Raw genomic sequence first — 12,076 nt, 5'->3', positions numbered from 1 at the left:
TACCTAATATACGCGTGCACGGTAAATTACATCCATGTAGCTGATTTGCATTTTTCGTTTATAAACGCACAGACATAATAAATGTAATACGCCGAACGAATAATATATCAATTTTTCATTTGTCTTAATCACGCTGCGCGATACCGCATGCATAATTTTATTAAGAATATCGTTTACGGCGTGTTCCGTTCCGTGTAGTACTAATAATATGTTAACGCGGTGCGGCGGTGTATGAAACTCGGTTTCGTAGACAATTTTCCATTTATCTTACTCCATTTCCATAACAGTGCGCGCGCGTGTATACGTGATTGCACGTGCCCGTTGATCGTCGTCGTCGGTGCAAACTAGCATTAAACGGATTTTTCAGTCGGATGCCCTTGACGGTTGCTGCTGCTGCTGCTGCTGCCGTGTACCGCTGTTGTCGCTGGTGACTTGAACGTTCGGCAATGACAGACACGTTACATCGTTTCGCCGCGCGTACACGCTGCGCCTTGGAAGTCCGACCGAAACGTGCACGACATCCACGGCGAGTTTTCAGTTTTCCTCTTTCGTTTTTCAGCGCGTGTTCGACCGGTCCGTCGTCGTCGTCGTTCTCGTTTCCGGTGCCTTCTGCTTCACATCGTACGCGAAACGCACGTCCCGGTCGCCCCTGACCGCTATGTAAAACGTCAACACCGCTGGCCGTAAAGAAATAACGTGCACGGCGCTAAACGAATAAACCGTAACCGGAAGAAAAAAATACAAGCAACATCGAGGTAAGTGATCCAAAACGTTGCCGGAAACTTGTAGATGTTATCCTTTCCTTGCGTCCGTGGCTTTTCACATTTTTTTTTTTCAACGAAATCGATGATTTTATTCCGTGTTCTATCCGCGAATGCGATCCACGGTTTGGCGCGGTACCGCGATGGTTGTGTTTGCACCGTCAATCGACTCGTTCGGTTTTAAATCGATTTCTCCGCAGAAACAATTCTCGTAGACAGCTCGCGCGTCAAATATCGCGTACGATAGAGATATTGCATATTTACGCTGGGTTTAAGACGAAACGCACTATTAATAACGACATTGGCATTCTTAATACGTTCGATGACCATTATTTAGAAAATGAATTATTTAGTAAACGCTCAGCGGGGTGATTAATATGTGTAAGACATAAGCACACGATCTGACATTCAACACATAATCCAAATTAAAACTTGTTCGATAATATTTGATTTTCGTGCTGATTAATGTTCTTAGACAATGGTTAAAACACTGCCAACATTCTCGATTTTAGAGTACTTGATGAGTTGAATACACATTGTGATTTGTAAACATACCTATTACTATGATACACGTGTTTCTAGCAGACTAGTACGTCAATGGATTGTAATGCTTCAACCACAATGTTTGTTATATTCAAATATTTCTATCAGATTCAGAAATTAAAAAATTATAAAAAAAAAATAAATAATAAACATCAACAAATGATTTGTATTTCAAATCATCAAAATCAATAATTAAAAAGGATTTATTTCTTAACACAAAGGAAAACTAATTTTATTATTTTTTACGCTTTATATGAAGAACATAGTTGTGTTACTTGGATGGATATGGACATTCTTAAACGTCTGATTCCGAAACGTGAAATAGTTATACAATGGACAATATAAACATTTAATTGTTATTCATTTTCATAGACCAGGAACTTTAGTTTAAAACACTTTTGAATGATAATTTGTACATTAAAAATTAATTAATTAAGATATTCATAAGACTTCAAATTTCAAAATAACGCTTATATGTTTATTATGTACAATTTGCATTTAATCTTATTGAAATTTTTAACTTTGACTCCGTGACATTTACTTAACCACCCCTTCATAATAATTAGTATAAAATTTAATTAAAATTTTAAAATTTGTGTAAATCTCAATATAATATTGTTTCAGACATGCATATTTTGAAACTGCGTACAGCCAAATTTTGTTTTATAAACAAATATATACGTAAGCTTATTATTACATATTTTTGGAAAAAAATACTGAGCTTATTTTTATTACGTCCATACAAATATAAAAATCAAACCTACATCATTTTGTTTTTTCTTCAAATTAAGATCGAATGAAGTTTTTCAAAAGATAGTTCAAAAGATAATTCTTTAAGGACTCCATTGTATTATAAATTCTCTCTTGAGTAATCTGACAAAACATTTTTTTTGTTGCTTTTATCTTATATATTTATTCTAAAAACACATGGATAAACACATCGAAAAAACACACGATGTTCAACAAGGTACAATGTGGCACATACAAATTCTCAAGGTTTCTCATGATCTTAATTGAGAAATTATTCCCGAAATGTTCGGCAAACGCAATGTGCGTTACATCCGTAACAAATATAAAGCAAAAAAAAAAAAAAAGGAAATCAACGTTACGGTGTTGGCCAATCGTGCAAAAAAAAAAGTGACTCAATCTTTACTGTACTTGTCATTCGGCAACGTCCCTCCGACAGTATTACGGGGCATATCGGACGAACCTTTTGTCGGTCACCGCCGCCGCTCGTTTTATCCGTCTAAGATCAACATATATTACATCCGTGGGGGGGGGGGAAGGGAAAAAAGAAGGAAAAAAAAATGAAAATAATTAGTATTCATCAAAATCGTCTCGGGACACCTTGAAGGATGATACCGTTTTGGTTGTTTGCCAAATGTTATTATTATTAGCAATCTAAAAACGAGGAAGAAGCCTCGGGGGCTTTAGTGGACGAGAGGGGGTCCGCCACGGCGTCAGACATGAGTTATCGTTCGTGTCGTAACGACAAGGCCGCGATCATCACGAGTCCTATTTACCAAACGCGTTAATTGTAACACGGCCGGTGGAACGCGAACGGCGGCTGGTGCAGGTTAGACCAGCTGCGGAACGCGAGTGTACCAGCGACGCGAGGCGATGAGAAGCGCACACGATCGTCAAATTACAGTGTTTAGAGTGTGAGAGAGAAACAAGCACTGCATCGCACGCCCGCCGCCGACCTTGGCAACCAAAATGATTCGTCAGCGAGATGATTTAGCAGGAACGTGTATTGTGTACAGGAACCGCGAATCCTCATTAACTCATTAATACGTATAATATTTTTGTAACTGTTACATCGACACTAGTGTACGTAATCCAGGACGACGATGAAAACGAGGGATAATATTTTCCGAAAACGATTTTAGCTCAGAAATCCACGACGTAAAGCGGATCTATACGTAAAATAGCCTCTTCGACGAGTTAGGCGTCCACTGGCTAGAAAGAAAATGATGTACGTAATATAGTGTATTTCAAAAACTAATATTTTTACAAGCCTTTTTTCGTGGATCAAAGGTAAGATAAAAGTGAAATGTTTTCCAGTGATTTTAAAAGCGAACGATCGAGTTCGAGTTGAAATGTATTCGAATTGCGTTTACAAAACAATCACGCTTGAAATATAAACCAAAGGATAACGAAAATAATTATTATTAAGCCTGTGTACGTTACGGTACCGAACGTTCGGCGGAGTAGTAATTAGTTATTGTTTAAAGAGTAGCAAAATCGCTTTTCTATAGTCACTCAAGCGTTGGGATTAAAATGATTGGTCAACTATTCTTTTCAACTGCAATAATACATATATATATATTATAATTTTTCGTTACAACTTTAAACTTCTAGAGTTTTGTAGATTATTATTTGCCGACCGTTTACGAACAACTCATCTTAACTTGCTCACAAGCTGCGATGCGTCGGACGGAAAATCAAATCGATTTCTTCGCATAATCTAACTTGGCTACCGTTGTCCGTCGTATCGCACACGTATCTCATTAGTGTACTCACTACGTTTCGTCGGAATCCGCTGAGCTTGACCGCGTTCCACGACACCGATGTACCGAACAACCGAACGACGTGGTATGCACTTTTATTCCCTTAAAGTGTCAACCTCCCGACCGTCACATGGATAAATGACGATCATCAATCGTCGTTTTATATCTTGTCGTGAGCGAACGTTTCGTGAATTTTTTTATATTGCACGCGGTATGCCCGCAGACCGGTTGACCGTTTGCCGTGCGTTGAACAGCAGGGCTTAAAGCGACAAAAAAGGGTAGGGGGAACTCTAATCCGTATATCATTCTTAGCGTTCCATATAGTCCCCCATACAACGGTCACTAGGTAATTAATATAAATATAAATATATAATAAAGTGTCGTTAGTGTTAGTCGTTAGTACGATTCCGTCCACAAACTATTCATGTGCTGTAAAAATGTATAAGCTTGTAAATTATTTATAGTTTTAAATAATAAATAGTAAATACATTTTAATAAAATAAAATAAAAATTCAAAAAACTTATACGTAAGTGTATATTACTGCATAACATATAGTTTATGTGTAATATTAGTTAGTTTTGTTTGTAGAACACCAAGTGACTTCAACTGAATCGTAAAGCCAATTTTTCAACTGTTTTATTGTGTATGATCATTTCTGAAAAATAACTAATTTCAATATACTTTTCGAATAATCTTCAGAGGGAACGTATTATATGGGCTATAAGAAGTAGGGGGACTGACTTCCCTCGCGTCCCTCCACCACTTTAAGTTCTGGAGTAGAAGTATCCGGGTAAAAATTTTGTTACAATCGGACATCATTCGAACGTGTATTTATACATACACACATATTATACACTCATATTTGTAGTAGACAATCATCGCTAAAGTTATAGTACCGAGAGAATAATGATTGGCTCCGAGTCATAACTGCCGAGTGGCCGCGCAAAAAAAAAAATAAAAAAAATACGCGTTAGCTTTTAAATAACCTGTAATATGTATTGCGAGTCCAGCGCACAAGTACTGTTGAAGCGATAAAGGCGAATCGGGCGGCCATTGTAGTGAACAACAATTATTAAGTAACGTTAAACTGCCTAGGACGCAATTTTCTAATTTTGTGAGAATATGTTATTGAAGAACTAAATAATTGCATTCCACATGGTTATTATACGAGTAACGATCATTCGTAATATAATTATTACGCTATTAGCAATTAGTTCAATAAAATAATAATACCTACCGTCGTCATCGGAGCAAACGGGAAACAAAATGAGTGACCTAGAAAAACCGCGCAGACTTATCCCTAGTGCCGGACATAATTATTGGCTTTTGATTATTACGGAGTCTATCATTATTTTTATTACTGCTATGCGATGAAATAATATTTTAATTTTAAACAAAAATTCGCCCGAACCTGTGCGAAAAGATAAAAATAAACACATTACACATTCAAACGCAATTCAAATCGTATAATTTATTACGTACAATCGATAAAAACGTATTTTTTTTTTTTCATCTGAAAAGCCCTCCAGATCCGATATGTCGGTCGCACCTAACCCCGGCGGTTAGACTGTTACGTTGTATTTGTATTCCGAAACGCGTACTGATAAAGACGTACGTCGAGTCGCGTGCGATTGATATAATTAGATTATTTCCGAGCCGTACGATCTGCGACGTCACGCCTCGAGGTCGGTGTTATATTGGCTCGGGTAAAAATTAGATTTGAGAAACCGAGAAAAATTACCTTTCAATGTATTCTACTCTGCACTCAAACGTTAATTGGTTTTGAAAATTTGTATTTAAACGGCTCGTTTAAAATGAGACTACGAGGAAAAAAGCATGTAAACAATATTTAACTATTCATCACTCTTGAAACAATACCGTTATGCACCATTGCATGATATCGGTGAAACTATTCCGACAGAAGTATTACGTTTTCTAATAAATCTTGTTCGTCCGAAGTATACCTGTAGGCTCTGGCGTCTAAACGATAACTGATCGATGTTATCAGAAGAGGCAGGGTTCGCAGAGCGTTGGCTCTTTATAATACCCCTCGATTGGCGATCGATGTTAAAGTTCAACGATATTGCGGTTAACCGGTACACGGGAAACGAGAGAATTTCGAAAAAAAAAAAATTGCCTCGCCCGTCCGCCGCCACCAACTATACGGGGGATCACGGTGCGGGCCGCGCATGATATTATGATGATAATAAATCGCAATACAAACGGCGGTAGAGCGCATATCGGATACGTCGATACGGAGGGGAACCAACCGAACACTCTCTCGCTCGTACTCGTGGATAAATCGTCACGATGATTTGCGGCAAACGACGATGACCTATTTGGACGAGTTTTCGGTGCGGTACCGGTGCACTGTACCTAACATAATACGCGAACGGGCGCGATTTGGCCCCGAACGACGACCGTCCCGGAGCACACGTGCCGATCCGTCCACGTGAACGTTATATCGATCGCGGCCGACGAGGGAACAACGTCTAAACATAATGCCCGTTGTTACAACGGGCGAGTATTATGATTCACGTGCGTGTGTGCACGTAAAACGGGGCTGCGGAATCTATTAGCGCGTTTTTCCTGCGGTACCGGTCAGGAGGTGCACTCGGCCACGCGCCGGTGCCGCGGAACGAGAGAGATGGACGTCCGGACGTATTAGGTCGTCACGACGGGTGATTTATTCTCGTATTCCGTACCCGGGTGTTTGCGCTGCTCCGTACACGTACTTGCTTCAACCCCCCCACCGATTTCGTCTTCGGAGCACCTACAACTGCGAGGTACCAATATATATATATATAAATATATACCAATATATATATATATATATTTATATACATATATTATTACGCGCGATGACGAAAAAACCGTACATGCTCGTCGGCCGCCCTAAAATTAGATCGCATCACGATCCTATCGATCATGTCGCTGCGCGTGCGATACAGGTATATGCCGCACGCCACATCGTCGTCCGCAGCACGCGCGTTAATAATCATATTTAGCCGCGTGATGGCGAAAAGTGCATGAAAGAGAATAATATTATTATAATATCGATACGGTGCGCGCGCGATGATAATCATACTAATAAAACCCGTCGTGGACGCCCGTAAAAAAAAAACCCGAAACGAAACCCGTTCATCCAGATCAATCTGTACGCCGTGCGGTTGATAAGGAGGAGACTGCACGTCGAACGGTCGAGCGTATATAATATTATCACGAACACCGGGTTTGCGGTCGAAAGGCCAAAATCAATTTGGACTATTATTTAAAACGTCACCTGAGTACCGGGTAAGTGTCGGTGGTGCCACGAGTAGACGAGAGGAATGCTCGGAAAGAATGAAAAAAAAAAAAAAAAAAAATGAAAACTAATCATTACAACGAGATCGAGATCGTGACTGTGGCGAGCAACTCGTTACGGTTTTTAATGTTAACATCCACACGATGTCCGATACCGTAAACCAGTGCAGTGTGTGAGCGGCGTACGCGGAGACGTGCTCGGCGCGCAAACGATGGGCGAAAAATATACCACCTCTGCCCACGTGGCGGTGAAGGGCCACATCAAAAATTCTGTTCGCCGGTCATGTACTGTGCCGATTTGATGAGAAAATGCGAAGAAAAGATAGCATTGCATTACGCTCCGGCACTTCGACGTGTTACAGCAGAAAAAGTTCGACGGCGGTGACAAACTATCGTAAACACAACGAGCAGTACGAGTTAGGCAATTATAAAAAAAAATAAATAAATAAATAAGAAACGCACAACTCCGTGTCACTACGCAACAAGTGGGTAAATAGAGTAAACACACACCGAGATATTGCAACCGTTTAACTATTAATTTTACAAAATCTACCGTGTACCGTGTACATAATGTACTTTTACGTCGTAATCTGATTTAGCTTGTTTCAGTAATGATATTAAAACTATAAATCGTACCTATACGAATATATTTTTTTAACTGTTAAAACGCGATTATAAAATTTTGTCCAAAATTTCAAAACACTTTTGACATCGTACATGGCTGTTTAGCATTTCTAATTACATATTTATACCGGGATTGGCCAATATACAGCTCGCGTCATAGTTACTTATGCGTCACACGTCATATTTTCAAAAGAAAAAATATTTCAAAAATAATCTATAGACATTTAAAATATGATGAACTGTAAACCGTTATTTACTAGGTCCTCGAAGTAGTGAAATTATAATATTATATATAAACCGGTCGTACTTTACAAATATAATAATACTACAAGCTAAGCTTCTATTTATTTATATATTAACTTATATTTATTTATGATAATTAGTGTTTAGTTGATATCGTGTTTAGATGAACCAACGGTGCAAGGTGTGTGAAGAACCAGCAGCCGGTTTTCATTTTGGAGCTTTTACATGCGAAGGATGTAAGGTAAGATATCTAACAATTACATTACACAAGAATTTTTTTAAATTCAACATGCTGGTAATTTGTAAATTGTTGTGATAAAGCTGCAAGTACTTCCTCACTAGCAAATATAAAACAAAAATATTAAAATACACGAATATTTACAGGAACATTTTTAATAAAAAATATACAGCGGATACAATGTTGAAATAAAATGGATCAAATGTTTGATTACGTTCTCAAATATTTAGTTCTTTCCTTTTCTCTTCAATTTTTTCAATCATTTCTCTTCAATCCAAAATAAAATAGAGCATGATAGAAAAATAATATATTAATATATAACTGTATATTACTTTTCAATCACGCTCTGTTTTATAAATATATAAATGTATTATATAATACTATATATATTATATATATTATATATAGTATTATATAATACATTTATAATCTTATTATTATAGTCTTATCTATAAATTTGTTAATATTTGTTTTAAATAAAAATCCATAAAACGTTTCCTATACATTTCTTATAAAACACATATACTCGTCCATAGTTTTGTAAATAATTTCCATAAATCATGCAAAATTACTCAGTTATCTAACTAAAGTGACCTTCAAAAATTGTAGCAGCAGTTGCAATGGAAACAATGGACTGCACTAATAATAATTAGTGCAGTCCATTGTTTCGTTTTCGATCACCATCCTGTAAATTTTAAAATATTTCAATAATTTCTTCTATTGTTACGTTGCTTATCATTGTTGTTAAATTTGTTTTGAACATACAAGTCATTAAAATTTTTATACTAACTCAATCCACACGTGAATATTTATTAAATTTCAACATTTTATTCGGTGTTCGTACTTATATGATATTGTCTTAGAACTTAATTTGCTGTATTGTTTCAATTTGTAAAGATTAAATGCCCAAAAGGACTGTATTTTGATCAATTGAGTTTTGCACGCATAGTACATTGGTGTTTGATTAACGTTTAAAAATGCTGACTGAAAATCAAGGCTGGTTGCACAACGCGTTGTTAGCACAATTCCACGACCGATGCATCAGCACAGTCGTAAAACGCATTACCTATCTCAGGGTTGGCGAACTATTTTTGGTTCAAGTGCCCAATTTTTCCTTTTTAGGTTTTGAAAACTGTTCACGTTCCCAAATAAAACTATATTTTCTAAGAATAAAAACAAAATTACAGATTTATTGTATTATTTTTATTAAATTTTAGTCATTCTCACAAGTAACGATTGTTTCATTGGTCAAAACGTTTCTTTCCTTCGATTTAATTCAATTTGTTTTGGTGAATAAACTTTGACAAACATAAGTTGACGAAAAATATGATAGCATAAGGAATACTGTCACTTTTACAACATGTATAATTTATTTATTTGAATTTCTTGCAACCAACATTTTATAAATAGTATAATTTTTTTTTTTTTTTTGTAAAATTTTTAATAATTTACATTTTTTGCGCGTGCCCATTATAATTTGGGACGCGTGCCATAGGTTCACCACCTGTGACCTATACCGATAAAGCTGCGTTACGTTTTTCGTTGCGTTGCGTCGCGCGCGGTCCCGCTGAGGAGGAGAGGGAAGGACAGGTATCGATTTAATCTGAAGCGTGCAAATTTAATTTTCCAGTCGTTTTTCGGTCGGGCGCACACCAACCCCACGGCGGCGGCGGCGGCGGAGTGCAAGACGGGTGCCGGTCGATGTGTGATCGACAAGAAGAATCGGACGTCGTGCAAGGCGTGCCGGCTCAAGAAGTGTCTGGCCGTAGGCATGTCGAAGAGCGGCTCGCGGTACGGCCGCCGGTCCAACTGGTTCAAAGTCCACTGCCTGGTCCAGCAGCAGCGGCTGCACCTCGGCCACCAGACGGACCGTAGTCGAACGCCGCCACAGCCACAGCTACTGATACCTCCGCCACCCCCGCAGCAGTTGCGGTTTTTCCGTTTCGCGCCAATAAGTCTGGCCCCGTCACCGCGATTCGAGCACATCCGCAAGTCCGTCAGATCGAATGACCACGACGGTAGAAATCCCGATCTCGACGATCACGATCTACCGGTCGATCTTACCGTCGTCCGAAAATTCAGCGACGACGACGACGACGATGACAACAACAACAACAACAACGGTACGTTGACCGGGAAGTATGTACAGGACTCGTCAACGCCTCTAGACTTGACTAGGACAAGTCGTTACAGGAACTTCGGCATTCGTTCTTAAGGCCCGACACGCGGTTACGCCGTACAGTTTTCGTTTCGTACCTTATTACTATTGCATTATCGCCAATAAGGGATGATAACCTTTCCTAAAGAACAGATATCGATATTAAGTTCACATTCTGTATGATAAAATTAAGTCAGCAGTATCAACACAAAATCGGTTTTTCCTAACTTTTCGGAAACGGTCGCCCCCAAACCCCATCCCTCCGTTCACCTTTGCTGCCTTATTCCACTGACATCTGCCCAATTGAAATCTCTAAGTTTTTACAAACAATAATAATATTACGATGTCTAATAAAATTAATGTATCTTAATGTATCTCAATGCTTGTAATGTATACATTAGGTAAGCACATATTATATAGATACACTTATATAATGTTAGTAGGAAGGGGGTCGAAACAAATTAATTTAAGGGTCATGGATGAAAAAAGGCTACACAAACGTGAATAAAGTGTTTCAAGACAAATATTTTACTAACACGTAAACAAATTACGTGCACGCATATTTAGTTTCTATAGTTCTATTATACACGTTACATTATGTACTACACTTTTTGTTTGCTCATACCTCAAGCAGGAAGATATTATTGGTTTACGTTGGTCATGGACTGCACACGTATAAGTAGTAATATCTTCTACCCACCGACGTTCACTTAATACGAACCGACACGGTGCACGATTTATTGGTTTATTTTAATTTTAACTTCATTTTTTATTTACCATCATTATTATTGTTCATGTAATTGATGACGTTTACAATGATGACCTCTGCATAGCATATATTATCGGGTTGCGTATTGTTATTTTTAGCATCTACTGCTATAGATGAATTCATCGTTTGTAAATATTGTTTTCTTAATTCATTGTTCAGGAAAAAATATGCACTTTTAAAACGTAAACTAGATTGTATCTATTTTTTTTTCCTTTTTAATTGTAACTAATTATTTTAAGATCTCAATTTTTTTGTTTTGTTAACTGTAGTATATTTTAATTTGTATACATTTATTTTTTTACATAATTAATGAATAAACGTAATAAAATTTGTTCGTGAGATATTACACTGCTAGTAGCAATTATTATTATTATTGTAAGGACTTGGACGGCAGAAGGCCGCGCCTATAAGCTCATCGAGGTTAAATTCGCTTTTTCAGACAGTAAAATGTTCGTTGAAACAAATGCGCAATTGTAAACATGTATCCGAAACGCGTGTGCATGTGCAACTTAATGAAGACATTGACCCCGAGGGACGGATTGGATTGACCTATCGAATTAGTGACTCTTTTTTTTTATTTATCGTTTATAATTTGTTTTTGTACTCATCAACAATGGCCGCGGCGGCACATTAATCATAATTTAAATTGACACACGGCAAAGAGAAAGATAGATAAGCATTAGTAAACTAGCGTATAAATACACGTGTAGGGATGTATATCTATTATTTTATTCACAACGCGCACGCACGCACACACACAGGACATGTAATCTGTCGATGACAATATTTCATATGGCACAATACTACGAACGAACCATTCACGGAACAAGAATTTCAATTCAATTTTTACCATCTTGACACGAGTCAAATTTGAGATAGTGCCCGATTTAGGTAACAAAAATAAATAAATACTTAAGATCATTAAT

The 12,076-nt window shown here is 37.6% G+C and overlaps 1 protein-coding gene across 3 annotated transcripts; it reads left to right on the top strand.

The window, feature by feature from the left end:
• Positions 1-219: 219 nt before the first annotated feature.
• Positions 220-11,335, top strand: LOC112689659 (nuclear receptor ROR-alpha-like). Of its 3 annotated transcripts, XM_025563475.1 has the most exons (4): positions 221-497; positions 560-755; positions 8,149-8,226; positions 9,854-11,335. In XM_025563475.1, the coding sequence occupies exons 3-4, from the start codon at positions 8,149-8,151 to the stop codon at positions 10,436-10,438; spliced, it is 663 nt and encodes a 220-aa protein (XP_025419260.1). In that variant the 5' UTR covers positions 221-497; positions 560-755; the 3' UTR covers positions 10,439-11,335. The 3 variants fall into 3 exon arrangements, with proteins under 3 accessions (XP_025419259.1, XP_025419260.1, XP_025419258.1); XM_025563474.1 differs by having other exon boundaries at positions 220-755; positions 8,133-8,226; XM_025563473.1 differs by having other exon boundaries at positions 221-755.
• Positions 11,336-12,076: the final 741 nt, after the last annotated feature.

Source organism: Sipha flava, unplaced genomic scaffold (assembly GCF_003268045.1).
Source record: "Sipha flava isolate LNK unplaced genomic scaffold, YSA_version1 45_pilon_pilon, whole genome shotgun sequence".
NCBI classification, from domain to species: Eukaryota; Metazoa; Arthropoda; class Insecta; order Hemiptera; family Aphididae; genus Sipha; species Sipha flava.
Note: the sequence above shows the minus strand (reverse complement) of the source record. Positions and strands in the feature narration are given on the sequence as shown.